General features: G+C 48.1%; 1 protein-coding gene across 3 annotated transcripts in view; it reads left to right on the top strand.

Annotated features, from left to right (window-relative positions):
* Positions 1-16,544, top strand: part of ANKFY1 (ankyrin repeat and FYVE domain containing 1) — a 71,713-nt gene that overhangs the window by 47,751 nt on the left and 7,418 nt on the right. For all 3 annotated transcript variants that reach the window (XM_006761480.2, XM_015562447.1, XM_006761481.2), the window contains 11 exons: positions 125-353; positions 1,205-1,303; positions 1,552-1,705; positions 2,294-2,462; positions 3,254-3,372; positions 4,030-4,186; positions 5,091-5,291; positions 6,962-7,138; positions 14,084-14,231; positions 14,961-15,051; positions 15,752-15,876. In XM_006761480.2, the coding sequence (XP_006761543.1) occupies positions 125-353; positions 1,205-1,303; positions 1,552-1,705; positions 2,294-2,462; positions 3,254-3,372; positions 4,030-4,186; positions 5,091-5,291; positions 6,962-7,138; positions 14,084-14,231; positions 14,961-15,051; positions 15,752-15,876 (1,669 nt within the window). The remainder of the gene's footprint in view (positions 1-124; positions 354-1,204; positions 1,304-1,551; positions 1,706-2,293; positions 2,463-3,253; positions 3,373-4,029; positions 4,187-5,090; positions 5,292-6,961; positions 7,139-14,083; positions 14,232-14,960; positions 15,052-15,751; positions 15,877-16,544) is intronic.

The raw sequence follows: 16,544 nt of genomic DNA on the forward strand, positions 1-16,544 counted from the left end.
CCAGCTGGTGACAGGATGAGCCAAGAGCTGTGACTGCCACTGGGACCTGAGTTTCAGCACTTAGGCTATGAGTAGAACTCCCAGCCTGAAAGTGCTCTCCTTTGGATCATGTGTTTCTGTTCAGGGAGAAACCCCGTTGCACACGGCCTGTAGGCACGGCCTGGCCAACCTCACCGCAGAGCTCCTGCAGCAAGGTGCCAACCCAAACCTGCAGACCGAGGAAGCTCCGCCTCTGCCAAAGGAGGCTGCGTCCCTGGCCAACTCCGTGGGCAGCATCTACCTGCAGACGCCGTTGCACATGGCCATCGCCTATAATCACCCAGATGTAGTGTCTGTCATCCTGGAACAGAAAGGTGGGTGGTAGGAACTGCTGCCGGCCCCTGTGACCTGGGGATGGTGGTGCTGAGAGGTCACTACCGAGGTGATGCTTCTTTCCTGGTGCGTTTCTCAGATAAATTAGAGAAGCATATAGTCTGGCTCCTGGCTGCAGTGTACATGTTCAGGGTGGGGCCTGCCCGTTTCACCCGCCGGGTTAAGGTGTTAGGACCTTTGACTGTCCTTTTTTGTGGGTGTTTGCCCAGGCATTTCCGTGGAGGTCAAGCAAAGCTTTGCTTTGGCATGAGCGTTCTTGGAGAACTCTGCTGTGGCAGGTCCTCTAGGAGCCACCAGTCCTCTCTGCCTCAGCCGTCCTGGCAGTGAACCACGGAAGCCCCCGCAGTTCCCCTCAGAAAGTCAGCCTCAGCGTTCTCTCCTGCCCCGGCTTAGGGGACTCTCACCTGTGTCCTGGCGAAGGCTCACCCTTTCTAGCACTGCTGTGGAGGCAGTGGGGCTTTGGGTAGAATGCGCCTTTTCTTGGTCTTCACAGGAATGGTAAGATGGTAGGAATTACATTTAGGAAAACATTGCCAAGGCATGGTTTTGATCCTCTTTTCCACAATCAGGTAATTAACGTGTGTTTCCACAGTGGAGTCTAGTTTCCTTTAATGAAGATTCAATGTTTTAAACTTTAAAAATTTTCATTTTCCTCATAAGCTTAGAATTTCTTTCCCCATGTGTTAGATTTCTTGACTTCCACTCTCCACAAGATTTGTCAGTTTGTATTTTAGCCAGTCAGTTTGAAACTGATCTCTTACTCTCTTGGATACTTTAAATATGATTATTGGGATGGTGAAATCAAGTGTTCTTTTCCTTTAAAAAAATTTAGCTAATGCTCTTCATGCCACCAACAACTTGCAAATTATTCCGGACTTCAGCCTCAAGGATTCCCGAGACCAGACTGTGCTGGGCCTGGCATTATGGACAGGTAAGGCTGTGCGCGAGGCTGTTGATACCTGCACACAGACAGCGGCAGTCAGGAGGGGGTGAGGGAGAGAGGGAGAGAAGCAAGGAGGTGGGGAGGGCTTGGTTGTAAAATAACTTTCCCGTTTGGGTTAAGCCTGTAATACCCAGTTTAAAAACTGCCGGCTTTGAGAAGTGGAGAGGGTGTGTTTGTTGCAGTGAGATGCTGGAGAAGTGGGGACATGCATTAACCGGGGCTTGCTTATTTCCCAGGCATGCACACGATCGCAGCCCAGCTGCTGGGCTCCGGGGCGGGCATCAACGACACCATGTCGGACGGGCAGACGCTGCTGCACATGGCCATACAGCGGCAGGACAGCAAGAGCGCGCTCTTTCTCCTGGAGCACCAGGCGGACATAAACGTCAGGTGGGCTGAGCCGCGGCAGCGCAGGTCTCTCTGACTCGAGGTGGTTCATGGGCATGGCCCTGCCTGTGGGACATACTGTTGTCCTTGTCAGATAGGGGGAGGGACGAGGGCTCTGAGGTAAATGCGGTGCAGAAACTGGGCGTGACCGTGCACTTGTGCTCTTCCCCCCACCCCCCACTTGCACTGTCTCATTAAAAGGGAGTCTCAAATCACTTGAGTAAGAATTTCAGTTATAACGAAGAACATTCCAATACATGAGCTGTCAAAATGCTTGAGGGGGAAATGCATGCAGTTAAACTTGCACTGCTTTGAGATGCTGTTAGAAGCAGCTACACATCCTTCAGATTTCAACGCCCTGCAGTGTTGGACCATTACTTTCCTGTGACATAGGACGGCATGGCTGTATGTTTTCAAAGATCTGGGACAGATGCTATTGACAGGTTATATTTCTCGGAAAGGATATTAATGAATGTGAATGAATTAGTTTAAGGGATACGGTGGATTCAGGCCTCTGGACTGCCCAGAAGGGCACCCTTTGTCGTTTGGCTTTCACTACAAATGGTGGTTGTGGTGTGCATGTCCTAGCAGGACTCGGGATGGGGAGACAGCCCTTCAGCTGGCCATCAAAAATCAGCTCCCGCTTGTAGTGGATGCCATCTGCACCCGAGGAGCTGACATGTCCGTGCCGGATGAGAAGGGGAACCCCCCATTGTGGCTCGCGCTGGCAAATAATCTGGAGGACATCGCTTCGACTCTGGTGCGTCAGACTCAACTTTAGCCTCTTTTTACACATGGGGATATTTTGTGTCAGAGATGGATTTGGTACCTAAAGTGGCCACAAAGAGCAAGAGATCTGCCAGGTAACAGACTGAGCCAAGGACGAGCAGTAGGAAATCACACTAGAGAGACTTGCAGTTCAGCATGGTCTCGGATGACCCATTCTTTAGGCTGCTTGTATCAAGAAAACTGCCAAGAAGCAAGAGTTTCCTCAGGAATCTGCTCTGAGGTGGGTTAATTTGATGTGGGCTACCCTGGCTATCACCAGAGTGACACATTCCCAAATCTCAGTTTTGTCTCCATGTTCAGAAGATAGGCCCCCAAAGCAGAGGTAACTCTGGAAGTTATTAGCTTTTTAAAGAGCCTGAAATGTGACAATAAGGCATTTGCACCTGGGGGCTTTACCCAGTGGTTACTGACTTTCCCTGTTAATTATAGGTGGGTGTTACTGGGGCATGCGCACGTGCTCGCATTCTATTCTTTGTGTGTGTTTTCTATTCCTTCTAGAACACAACTCAAGAGGGCACTAATTAAATATATCTCTCATATTTCCTAAACACATCACTTCAAGGACTTGTGCACACTTGCACAGAGCAGGTTTTAATAATTGTTTGTAAATCTGATGAATGATTCAGATAAAAATCATTATCAGTTCATTAACAACCGTGTCTTGCCTAAAAATGAATCTAATGATGCACATAGAGCTCCAAGATGGTAATGAAAATGTTGGCCTTTCCCAAACAGGGTTGTGAGTAACTCGTTTTTCTGCAGGTCAGACATGGCTGTGATGCCACATGCTGGGGCCCGGGACCTAGCGGGTGCCTTCAGACACTCCTGCACAGAGCCATCGACGAGAACAACGAGTCCACCACCTGCTTCCTTATTCGCAGGTCTGAGAAGACTAAGTATCTCTTCAAATCTTTTTTATTCAGCAAGACTGTTGGCTACAGTCTTGTTGGCCGGACTCTCCTAATTAAGGCTATCAAGGGGTCACTGTCTGTCAAGTTAAGTCAGCCAAGAGATGTGACTCATTTGTGAGGAAAGGACCTTGAGTGCCCAGATCAGAGAATCTGCTGTCAGCCTCCTGCAGGTGCCCACAGTCAAATCAGGCCAGTTTACACAATGAAGCCAGGAGGCTCGGGGGTGAGGAGGGTCGCTGGGAGACCAGATGGCCTCTTGCAGGACCCCCTCAAAGATACATGAGCCATAACAGGCTCCATAGCTTCTTAGTACAGGCTGTGTGGGAGACAAGTCATGCAGGAAACCTGTAGAGTAGTGGTTCTCGAACTTTAAGTGCATGCAGCTCCCCTGGGGGCATGTAGAGTTCTGCTGCCCAGGCTGTCCTGTCCCCAAGACCAGTACAGAAGAATCTGTGGGAGGGGGGACCCAGACACTGACACTGACATTTAAAGCCAAGACAGCAGTCCCTGGGGCGGAGCTTTTTGTTGGATTGGACAGGGCTGCTGCTGGGTACTTACCTGCATGCCTGGAGGCTGGGTGGAAGCTTGGCACTTGAAGCCTTCCTTTCATTTCCCCCTGCTCTTCAGCGGCTGCGATGTGAACAGTCCCAGACAGCCCGGTGCTAATGGAGAAGGCGAGGAAGAGGCCAGAGACGGGCAGACGCCCTTGCATTTGGCAGCCTCCTGGGGACTGGAAGAGACGGTCCAGTGTCTTCTGGAGTTTGGTGCCAATGTAAATGCACAGGTATGGAGAGTCTCTCTTCTCCAGGGGGAGTGTTGGTAACCCCGGGATTAGGGAAAAGCTCCCCTTTTGGCAAAGGGGCCCTGCAGATTCTCAGTCCCGGGTCTGCTTTACCACAAATGGGGCTAAGCTACAGACAGAGGAAGTTACTAGCCTGCCTAGTCACTTCAGTGATTTCACGTCGAGGCTTTTCTTCTTTGTGCCTTGATCCTTCAACTTGGCTTAGCCTCCTATCCCGGCTAAAGATTTCCATTCAGAGTTAGTTCTACTCCCAGGCTGCATACACACAGTCCCCAACTCATGATATGGTTGACTTAGTGATTTTTCAACTCTATGACAGTACAAAAGTGATACGCATAATTTAGTAAATTACGTGAGATTGTGTTAGATTATTTTGCCCAGTTGTAAGATAGAGTAAGTGTTCTGAGCACATTTAAGGTAGGCGAGGCTAAGTTAATGGTGTTCTGTAGGTTGGGTGTGGTAAATGCATTTTCGACTTAAAAGATATTTCACTTACGATAGGTTTATTGGGATATTGCGCCACTGTAAGTTGAGGAGCATCTGGACAGTGTTCAGTAAAATGTTCCAGTAGATCAACTGAGCATCCCTGAGTCATGAACATTTATGTGGGCGGCCCTGTAGTTAGTCAGAGAAGGAGAGTGTAACTTGGAAGTGAGTTTGACTGCAGATCTTGTAAACAAGTGTGTATGTGCCCCTAGGTCACTAGGGCAGGGGATGGGGAGTGGCTTTTAGTCTTCTCTGCTTGGCTTCAGAGCTGATTTCCAACACTGGGTGGCAGTATTGATTCTGAGAACCAAATTTAGTTTAAAAGTTATTTCCCTTTATATTTTAAAACCCTGAGTTTTGTCATTCATTTGAAGATTGAAATCTGTGCCTTGTCCTGTAGGATGCAGAAGGAAGAACGCCTATCCATGTGGCCATCAGCAACCAACATAGTGTCATCATTCAGCTGTTGATTTCTCACCCTGACATCCACTTGAATGTCCGAGACAGACAAGGGCTGACCCCTTTTGCCTGCGCCATGACTTACAAGAACAACAAGGCGGCCGAGGCCATCCTGAAACGCGAGTCCGGGGCTGCAGAGCAGGTGAGTGACCAGCACCCAGCGTTCTCTACGGTGTCCTGAGCAGGGCAGAGCCTGTTCCATGGAGAGTAAAGATAGGTCTCCAGTCATATAGGTCTCTTCTATGTAAAGACATTGTTTTGAAATTATACTCCCCTTTCTTAAAACCTGACCATTTAGATGTCCTGTCAGTGTGGGATGAGGTTACTGTTCTGTCCTGTGTGTCTGCCACATAATGGTGTCACATGCAACTGAGCTCACTCTTTGCCTTTGGTTATTTAATTGCCCTAATAATGAATATGTTTAAGAGATTAAAATTGACTTGAGCTTTTGGTGTGATTTGGGCAACTTTCTGCATATTTTAGAGGAGTTAAGTTATCATTCCACTTAGCAGGCTCAGTTGTCCTGTTCTTTCTGAATGGTGAACTGTTGACCTGAAACAGCAGATTGGGTGGGAAATGACAGCAGCAACTGATCTGAGGCGGGAGCTGGGATGGGTTTGTTTGAGTCTCTGTTGAGCACTTAGAATACTGCCAAGGCGTTGAGTAGCCATTTCTGAAGGTAGATGGAAACTTGGGACCTTGCAACAATCTCAGATAGTTGAAGACTGTAGCTTGGTGTTCAGACTTCTGTATGTCGTGTCTTCAGCGTTTACGTAGGTGTGGCTGCATCGTGCAGGATGCTCAGCTCTGTAAAATGTGCAAGAATGGACAGTCATCTCAGGTTTCTTCTCAGTCTAGTGTGAAACTGGTACTGTTGATCAGAGTCTTTTGCAGATACATTGCTGTGATACCAGCGCACACTGTGGAAATGTGTTAGGGACTGTGCTATGTGTGTGCAGCATGTCGGAGTCTCCCTCACTTCTCACTGAGCACTCATACTGATGTGGCAGCTCTTACAACTGCAGGACTCACTGTAGTTTTTTGTTTTGGTTTTTTGATTTTTTTTTTACAGAAAGGAAGGGAAAGGGATAGAGAGTTAGAAACATCGATCAGCTACCTCCTGCACACTCCCTACTGGGGATGTGCCCGCAACCAAGATACATACCCTTGACCAGAATTGAACCTGGGACCCTTCAGTCCGCAGGCTGACACTCCATTCACTGAGCCAAACCAGTTAGGGCAGGAATCTCTGTATTTTGATTTGAGTGAGCTTTTGTCTGCTTTACATCCTGAAGCAAAGTCTTCGTTACACTGTTGGTTGCCTCCCCAATATGTACTGTCATCCTGTAGCTCTATAAAAGAGGAAATTTTCTGAAGATTTGTTTGACTGTTTGGGGTCAGGCTGGCATTTTTGCTGTGGTGCTAGGATGCTGGGTGCCTGTTTTAGCTAAAGCAAGGGGCTCCCAAAGTTAACCTCCACCCTTGCCTTTCCCTGATATTGCAGTGTGTTGGTACCGTCCTTTCCCTGTCCTTTAGGTTGTCTGTTTCTTGGCTTTCCAAGTCTAGCTCCTGCTGTGCAAGGGCACCAGCACTGCTGGGCCAGTGCAGTGGCTGCCTTTCCCTGCCCGTGAGGATGACCATGCACACACGGGCATGTGTACATATATGTCAAGTGGCCTGTTTGGGGTGGGGCCTTCCTGGAACTGAGGGAAGGCAATGCCATGACTTCTCCAGTGGTCAGAGCAGCCCGCAGGTGCTCGAGGAGCCACTCTTGCATGGGGGAGCCCACTCATATTTTGTTTCTTGCCTCAGGTGGATAACAAGGGCCGGAATTTTCTTCATGTGGCAGTTCAGAACTCTGATATTGAAAGTGTCCTGTTCCTGATCAGTGTCCAGGCTAATGTGAATTCCAGAGTCCAGGATGCTTCCAAGTTGACCCCTTTGCACCTTGCTGTCCAAGCAGGCTCAGAGATTATCGTCCGCAATTTGGTAAGTGTTGCCGAAACATTACATGAAACATGCAGACAAAGCATGTGGTAGAATGTGTGCCAGATCTCTCACCATAGGTGTTTTCTAGTTACTGTGAAAGGCCATTGCACATTTGGGGGGGAGTAAGTCATGTGCTGGAGAAGCAGGTGTATCAGCATATCCTAAGTCCCAGTGGGCTGCTTGGGCAGGCAGGTCCTGGGTGAGGCCACGAGAGAAAGCAGGATTTGGGTGGCAGAGGTGGTGGGAGCATCTAGGGAAAGGACATCCCCTTCTGATTGCTTGCTCTGTGTCAGGCGCTCAGCTGGGGCTTTCTGGTATGCGCATGTGCGTTCTCTCTCTCTCTCTCTCTTTCACTCTCCTCTTTTTTTTTTTGAGTTATAATTAATATCTAACATTAGTTTCGGGTATATAACATTGATATCTATTTATGTAAAAGCCTAAGCGACCGTCCAACTGTTCAACCATCCAACCGGTAGCTATGATGTGCAATGACCACCAGGGGGAAGACACTCCAACCAGTAGCTATGACACACAATAACCACCAGGGGGAATGAGAGAGGAGGGAGCCCAATTCTGGAGTGGGTCAACCAAGTACTACCCTCTTGCAATCTGGAACTCCTCGGGGGATGTTGGAGAGCCGATTTCAGTCCGATCCCCACAGGCCAGGACAAGGGGCCCCACCAGTGCATGAATCCATGCACCAGGCCTCTAGTCTATATATATAAAAGCCTAAGCAACCGAAACGTCGACCAGTTGCTATGATGTGCATTAACCACAAGGGGATAGACGCTCAACGCTAGAGCTGCCCCCTGGTGGTCAGTGTGCTCCCACAGCAGGAGCGCTGCTCAGATGACCAACAGGTGCCAAATGCTGGCGAGCACAGCTGGAGCAGCGTGAGCCTCTCCAGCCTCTTTGGCAGCACTACAGGGCAACAGCAGGTGCAGTAGGGCCCAGAATGAGCGGGAGCGGCACAGAGCCTGGCCCAGGCTCAGGCTCCTCCCTGGACACTTTGCTTCGCCACTACTACATCCCTCGGGGGAAACTGGCAGTCCGATATCCCCGAGGGGTCTTGGATTGCCAGAGGGCGCAGGCCAGGCTGAGGGACCCCACTAGTGCATGAATCTGTGCACCAGGCCTCTAGTTTGTATATATTGCAAAATGGTCACCACAATAAGTCTAATTAACATCTGTCACCATATATAATCACAAAAATTTTTTTGTCTTGTGATGATGTCTTTTAAGAATTACTCTTTAGAATTTTCAAATATACAACAGTATTAGTAACTATAATCACCATGCTCTGCATGACATCCTGTGACTGACTTCTTTTATAACTAAGTTTGTACCTTTTGAGTCTCTTCACCCATTTTGCCTACCACATCCTCTAGCAACTACCAAAATCTATTCTGTGTCTATGAGCTTGGGGTTTTTTTATTTTTTTAAATTCTAAATATAAGTGCTATAATAATGATATCTGTCTTTCTCTCACTGACTTAATTCACAAAGCATAATGCCCTCAGTGTTCATCCAACTTGTCACAAATGGCAAGATTTCATTCTGGTTTTGTTGTTGTTTGTTTGTTTGTAAATTTTTTTAGAAAATATGTTTTTATTGGCATCAGAAAGAGAGAGAGAAATGGAATTATCAGTGATGAGAGAGAATCATTGATTAACTGCCTCCTGCACATCCTCCTGGGGATTGAGCCTGCAACCCGGAATCGAACCATGACCTTGTTCATCGGTCGACACTCAACCACTGAGCAACATTGGCCAGGATCATTCTGGTTTTGTTTGTTTTTTTAATCTTTTTTAAAAATTAAATCTGTATTGTTCAGAGTATTGCAGTTGTCCTCTTTTTCCCCCCCTAAGCTCCCCTCCATCCGGTTCCCACCCCACCCTCTGCCCTTACCCCCCACACTGTCCTCATCCATAGGTGTAGGATTTTTGTTCAATCTCTTCCCGCACCCCCCACACCCCTTTCCCCCCAAGAATAGTCAGTCCATTCCCTTTCTATGCCCCGGATTCTATTATATTCACCAGTTTATTCTGTTCATCAGATTATTTATTCACTTGATTTTTAGATTCACTTGTTGATAGACGTGTATTTGTTGTTCATAATTTGTATCTTTACCTTTTTCTTCTTCCTCCTCTTCTTAAAGGATACCTTTCAGCATTTCATATAATACTGGTTTGGTGGTGATGAACTCCTTTAGCTTTTTCTTATCTGTGAAGCTCTTTATCTGACGTTCAATTCTGAATGATAGCTTTGCTGAGGAAAGTAATCTTGGTTGTAGGTTCTTGGCATTCATCACTTTGAATATTTCTTGCCACTCCCTTCTTGCCTGCATAGTTTCTGTTGAGAAATCAGCTGATAGTCGTATGGGTATTCCCTTGTAGGTAGTTATGATGTGCCTTGGTGTGGTCCTCTTTGGATTCGTTTTGTTTGGGGTTCTCTGCGCTTCCTGGACTTATAAGTCTATTTCTTTCACCAGGTAGGGGAAATTTTCTGTCATTATTTCTTCAAATAGGTTTTCAATATCTTGCTCTCTCTTCTTCTGGCACCCCTATAATTCGGATGTTGGTACGCTTGAAGTTGTCCCAGAGGATCCTTACACTATCTTCATATTTTTGGATTCTTTTTGCTTTTTCGGTTGGGTGTTTTTTGCTTCTTCGTATTTCAAATCTTTGACTTGATTCTTGCGATCCTCTAGTCTGCTGTTGGAGCTCTGTATAATATTCTTTATTTCAGTCAGTGTATGCTTAATTTCTAGTTGGTCCTTTTTCATATCCTCAAGGGTCTCACTAGATTTCTTGAGGGTCTCACTAAATTTATTGGCGGTTTCTAGAAAATTCTTGAAAAACCTTATAAGTGTGGTTTTGAACACTATATCCAGTAGTTTGCTTTCCTCCATTTCTGTCATTTGTGACCTGTTTCTTTGTCTCCGCTTTTTTTATGCTTCCCTGTGTTGATAGAGTGGCTTTCTGTGCTAGGTGTCCTATAGGGCCGAGTGGCTCAGCCTCCCCAATTACCTGAGGTGGACACTCTTGGTGCACCCCTTTGTGGGCTTTGTGCACAGTCTTGTTGTAGTTAAGCCTTGATTGTTGTAGGTATCACTGGGAGGAATTGACCTCCAGGCCAATTGGCTGTGAGAATCATCTGTGTCTGCAGTGGGAGAACTTCTGTGCTGGAGACACCCTTCTGGGGCAAGACTTGCTTCAGTGGGGCTTTGGTACTCACTGAGTCTGCCCCCTGAATGTGTCCCTTATGGATCTGAGGAGTTGTAATCTGGATGGTCCCACTCTGACCACTGGGTACACTGGCTCTTGGATCTCTAAGGAGGTGCTAATTTAGCCTCTGCCTGAGGCTACCCAGCAGGAGCTATGGAGAGATCTTCAGATTCCTCTTCTTTGGTTGGAGTTTGGAGGTGCCTAGATGAGGCCCAGCTGTGAAGCAGTGTAAGCTGCTGTGGGGCCTTGGGCCTTCTTTTGGAAGTTCTGGGTCTCTCTGACCCAGCTGCAGTTTGTTAGGTAAATTTCAGATTGCCAAGGGCCAGGCCTTTCATATGCAAAAGCCTCTGCGCACAGTTTGTGTGGGTCGGGGTCTCAGGGAATCAACAGGGCGGATCAAACAGCTATGGCTGATCCTCAGTCCGACCTAAGAGGCCCCGCGTCTCAGTGTCCCGGTAATCACTGCCAGCACCTCTGAGAGAAAGCCGCCCTCGAGTTCCGACCGATGCCAGACAGTCCAGTTTCTCCCCGTATGAGTCTGGGTCCCCAGAAACTCGCCTGGAACTGGAGTTCAGAGCAGTCAGGAACTTGAGACTCCCTCCCAATTGAAAAAGACAACCGTGTCCTCATTTGCCAGCCCTTTCCACTTGCGCCTCCGTACCTCTGCACTTTACTTCCGCACCTTTTCTGAGTCTCAGTGTGCTTTTCTCTTTCCTTCTAGTTGTAGAATTTCCACTCAGCCAGCCTTCCTGTTCTGGATGATGTCCGTTTTGTCTTTTAGTTGTATTTTTGAAGTGGTTGTTCGAAGCAGCAATTTCCTGTGTTTACCTATGCTGCCATCTTGGTTTCTCCAGGATCATTCTGTTTTAATGGCTGAATAGAATTCCATTTTGTGTGTGTGTGTGTGTGTGTGTGTATGTTGTACATCTGTAGTATATAGTCTACATATACACACTATCCTATACAATAAAAGAGAAACATGCAAATTAACCGTCCCTCCGCTATGCACAAGCCACACCCACAAGCCAATCAGGAGCGAGTATGCAAATCATCCCAACTAAGATGGCAGTGACCACGGAGCTGGAGTGACCAGGAGGCTTGGGTTGCCCCCAGCGATGGAGGAAGCCAAGCTTCCCACCTGCCCTGGCTGGCCCTCGGCTCCGCTCAAGGCTACAAATTTTCAATTATAGAAGATAAATAAATCCCAGATACCTGCTTCCAGACGGCCATGGCCTCCGCTCAAGGCTACAAAATTTCAATTATAGAAGATAAATAAATCCCAGAAAAAAAAGAGAGGCTGGGAGCTTGGGTTGCCGGGGGGAGGGGAAGGCGTGACCAGCCTGAAAACAGCCCTCAGTGCCTCACCCAGGCTGGGGTGAGGAGGTACCCAGATGAGGCCCAGCTGTGAAGCAATGTAAGCTGCTGTGGGGCCTTGGGCCTTCTGACCACACCCCCATGGGGTGAGGGTCCCCACTAGGGGGCTTGGCCAGCCTGCAAATAGCCATCAGCCTCTGATTCAGGCTGGCCAGGCACCCCAGGTGGCCCCCTCACCCTGAAGGGACTGTGGCCGGCCTGCAAACAGCCATTAGCCCCTCACCCAGGCTGGTCAGGTACCCCAGCAGGACCCCCACCCTGATCCAGGACACCCTTCCGGGGAAACTAGCTGGCCCCCACCCGTGCACCAGGCCTCTATCCTATATAATAAAAGGTTAATATGCAAATTGACCCTAACAGCAGAACGACTGGGGGGCTCCTGGGCTGCCAGAGGGCTGTCTGACTGCCAGCTTAGGCCCAATCCCCCAGGGAGCGGGCCTAAGCCAGCAGGTGGTCATCCCCTGAGGGGTCCCAGACTGCAAGAGGGCACAGGCTTGAGGAACGCACCCCCCGCCCCCCAAGTGCACAAATTTTTGTGCACTGGGCCTCTAGTATATATATAATATGTGTACATACGCTGTATACATGCATGTTGTATCTACATGCACATCATATCTTCTTTACCCATTCACCCATGATGGGCACGTAGGTTGTCTCTGTATCTTAGCTATTGTAAATAATGCTGCAGTGAACATAGGGGTGCATTTCATCTGTCCGCCTGCCACACTGAGAGCCTAGGGAGGTTGGAGGGTCCCTTCACCAAGGTCATACCTTTGCCTTACCAAGTCCTGAGCTCACAGTGATAGGAGTAGAAATAGCAGATCCTCCAGTGACCATCCAGTCCTTTGTTTGTGAATTGGTACAGCTTAATGTTAGAACCTATTCGCATTGCATAATGCCTTTACCCAAACTCGCCCCTCCTCCAGTTAACCAACCTAGGGTTAGCTATGATCCCTAGCACTTGTGACCATGAATACCCCTCTGTGCTGTGTCCTGTCTGGACCTATGATTGACTTGACTGGGTGCCCAGAAGCTGGTTTGCCTGGGACTGGAAAGTCAGGGTGAGAAGCAGAGCAGCTAACCAGTGTCCGGGTTTTCCCAGAGGCAGAGTGCCTGCACACAGACAGGAACTAGGGGCCTCAGCCCTCAGGGGAGCAAACACCTCTGACTGCAAACTGCAGATCCTTTTCTGTTAGTAGCAGCCGTCTGTGAAACTTTGTCAGAAAGTGGATTCTGAATGAATTTCAAATGCTAAACTAACAGATATTATTTAAAGGTCCTTCCTGCCTTTGATTCTGTCTTTTTTGTTACGGTCTTTCTTTTAGAAAATAATATAACAGTAGTACATGCTAGCCCCGGCCGTTTGGCTCAGTTGCTTGGCGTGTTGTCCCATGCACCAAAGGGATGTGGGTTCTATTCCCAGTCAGGGCACATACATAGGGTTTGGATTCAATGGCAGGTTGGGAGGTAACCCATCAATATTCCTCTCTCTCACATTGATGTCTCTCTCTCTTCCCTCCTCCCCTCCCTCTCCTTCCCCTCTTAAGAAAAAATAGTACATGCTTATTGTGAAAAACTTAAAGCATATACGGATGGATATAAAGCAAAAGGTATCTCTTGAACCCTCAACTTTTCCCCTGAGTTTGGTATATATGTTTTTAAATACCTTCAGTTTCTATGTTTATATGTGAATGTATACATATTTCTCTGTGTCTCTCTCTCCAAATGAATAATACTATCATACTGTCTCCTAATTTGACTTTTTTGTTTAAATATTTTAATACTTTATTTAAAAAAATATTTTTATTGATTTCAGAGAGGGAGAAGGAGGGAGATAATAGAAATATCAATGATGAGAGAGAATCATTGATTGGCTGCCTCCTGCACCCCATACACTGGGCCCACAACCTGGGCATGTGCCCTGATCGGAAATTGAATCGTGATCTCCTGGTTTGTAGGTAGACACTCAACCACTGAGCCATGCCAGCCAGGCTATATTGTCATTTTCATAACTAAATCCTTTTTGCAATCTGGTTTTACTTTTCTAAATAACGGACATCCTTAATAGTGAACATCATTGCAGTCTTGTATAATTTTATGTACTGATGCTTACAGGTAGAAATTTCTGTGTCTGAAGGAATGCCTTTTTAACATTTTGATGATTGTCGGTTTGTCCTTGGGCAAGTTTGCTGGCTTATGCCAGGAGTGTGTGTGAGGCCCTATGCTCCCAGTTTTGCTAGCAGGATAGACTCCGTGGATGTCAGAGTCAGACAGGCTTGGCCCCCTTAAGTAGGACTTTGTTTGGTTGTGGCAAAGAGGCTGCTCATGTGATCAACTTCAACAGCTTCTTGCAGGAGCCAAAGTGAATGAATTAACCAAGCACCGCCAGACCGCCCTCCATCTCGCTGCCCAGCAGGACCTGCCCACCATCTGCTCGGTCCTCTTGGAGAATGGAGTGGACTTTGCTGCTGTGGATGAGAATGGAAATAATGGTAATTCCCAGTCGTTCCCTTTTGTCCAGTGCTGAGTGCCTTAAGCAGTCCCTCCATTCTAGGGGTGGAGGTGCATTAGCCCCACATACACGCTGCAGAACTGGCCACTGCACTCTTGGGTCTGCTCCCCCTCAGGGAGGCTGGCTTTCATAGGAGCAGAGCATGGCAGGGAAGGCTCTGAGCCAGGCATCCAACATGCCACTGTCCAGGCTCTGAGCAGCCTATGATCTGAATGGTAACCTCTGAAGCCGAAAGTGGCTCCTTAGGAAACCATTAAAGCTCATTTTTGGGTAACTGTGGAAGCAGAAAGCAAAGTCTTGTAAGGTTGCATTTATGGCTCATTCTTGGGGGTGGTGAAGATTGGAAAGGAGCCGAAACCGGTTTGGCTCAGTGCATAGAACGTCGGCCTGCGGACTGAAGGGTCCCAGGTTCGATTCCAGTCAAGGGCATGTACCTGGGGTGCGGGCACATCCCCGGTGGGAGATGTGCAGGAGGCAGCTGATCGATGTTTCTCTCTCATTGATGTTTCTAACTCTCTATCTCTCTCCCTTCCTCTCTGTAAAAAATCAATAAAATATATTTAAAAAAAAAAAAGTTTGGAAAGGATATAAGTGGACCGCAGCTGCTCTGTCTGCGTCCCTTTTAGAGCAAGGTTTGTGAGGGTGAGGAGCAGTCAAGATTTCCTGTGTGTGCTTCCGGGCTTGCACAGTAAGCGGCTCTATTCCCTAGCTCTTCATCTCGCTGTCATGCATGGTCGACTCAACAACATCCGGGTCCTCCTGACTGAGTGCACCGTGGACGCTGAAGCCTTTAACCTAAGGTGAGTGTGCGGTGAGTGTGTGTGGGCCAGAGCAGAGGCCAGTGCGCCACATGCCTGGCTGCCCCTTGAAGCTGGTGGTCACTGGTGCCTCGCATTAGCCCCACACACACGCTGCAGAACTGGCCACTGCGGCACTGGACCAGGCTTTGGTACCCTAGAATTTTTCTTTTTGAAGAATACTTTTTAGAAAAACTTTTATAACCTACTAGAGGCCTAGTGCATGAAAATTCGTGCACTCAAAGGGTCCCTCAGCCCGGCCTGCACCCTCTCACAGTCTGGGAGCCCTCAGGGGATGTCTTACTGGCGGTTTAGGCCCGCTCCCCCTAGTGAGGAGTGGGCCTAAGCTTCAGTCTGGCCTCCCTCTGTGGGAGGCGACCAGGTAGCTGATCAGGGGACAGTGCTGGTCGGCGTGGTCCCGCCCCCCCTTCCCTTACCCCTCCACCATCACTGGTCACTGTCACTTCCCCCCACCATTGCTGTCCCCTCCCTCTGCCTGCTGGCACATGCCTGGGCTGTCCTGATGCCGCCTGCTCACCGGCCCATCCCCCCGCCTACTGGTTGATTTGCATATTATGCTTTTATTATATAGGATTATGTGTTTTTTGATTTGTCCAGCATCACAGAGTTCAGAAAATCTCATTTCTTTTCTGGATGATGGCTGTGGCAGATACATACCTAACTTTTCCACTTGTTTTGTCAGAGGCCAGTCGCCACTGCACATTTTGGGACAATATGGCAAAGAGAATGCAGCAGCCATCTTTGATCTCTTCTTAGAGTGCATGCCTGAGTATCCTCTCGATAAACCGGATGCAGAAGGAAACACGGGTATGTAATGAGCTGTTTGTGTGTCCTGTCTCCTGTATTCCTTGCTTCCTGGAAAAACGAGAGCCCAGGCACACATGTTGCTGTGTAAGTGCTTTCAGTCCAGTGCACTCCTGCTGGGCTCTGAGCATCTGTCACAGACCCCGGCCTTGGATTGGGCAGTGGCTGACTTGAGGCACAGCACATGATGTGTGTCTGCTTATCTAGTGCTCCATAGCCATACCCTTGTCCAAACAGGCCCACCCACTTGTTTTTGTTGCCCTCATGTACCTCTTATCTAGGCAACAAGGGCCCTTCCCAAGCTCCCATATACCAGGAGAGAAATAAAATATAAGCACCTCACAGATGCTTCAGAAGGAGGAAGTGGGCTACACAATTGTTGACATGCTTTGGGAACGCCGCAAGTCATATACAGATAAGAGCTGCTGTCTTATTGAGGGGGTTTGAAAATAGGCCTCTCTCATGGTGTTGCTCTAGCTACGAACAATCGCTATATTAATTTGTGTAGCTTTCATAGTTTTTAAAAATATACATATTCTTTGACATTCATTTTCTTGTTGAACACCCACAACAATGCTATAAGATAAGCAGTACAGTGTGACCCCATTTTCAAGTAAGGAAACGACGATGAAACCCAAATCTCTCCTTCCCAGTGCAGGGCTCTCTGAGCA

This window comes from Myotis davidii, unplaced genomic scaffold (genome assembly GCF_000327345.1).
Source record: "Myotis davidii unplaced genomic scaffold, ASM32734v1 scaffold638, whole genome shotgun sequence".
Lineage (NCBI taxonomy): Eukaryota > Metazoa > Chordata > Mammalia > Chiroptera > Vespertilionidae > Myotis > Myotis davidii.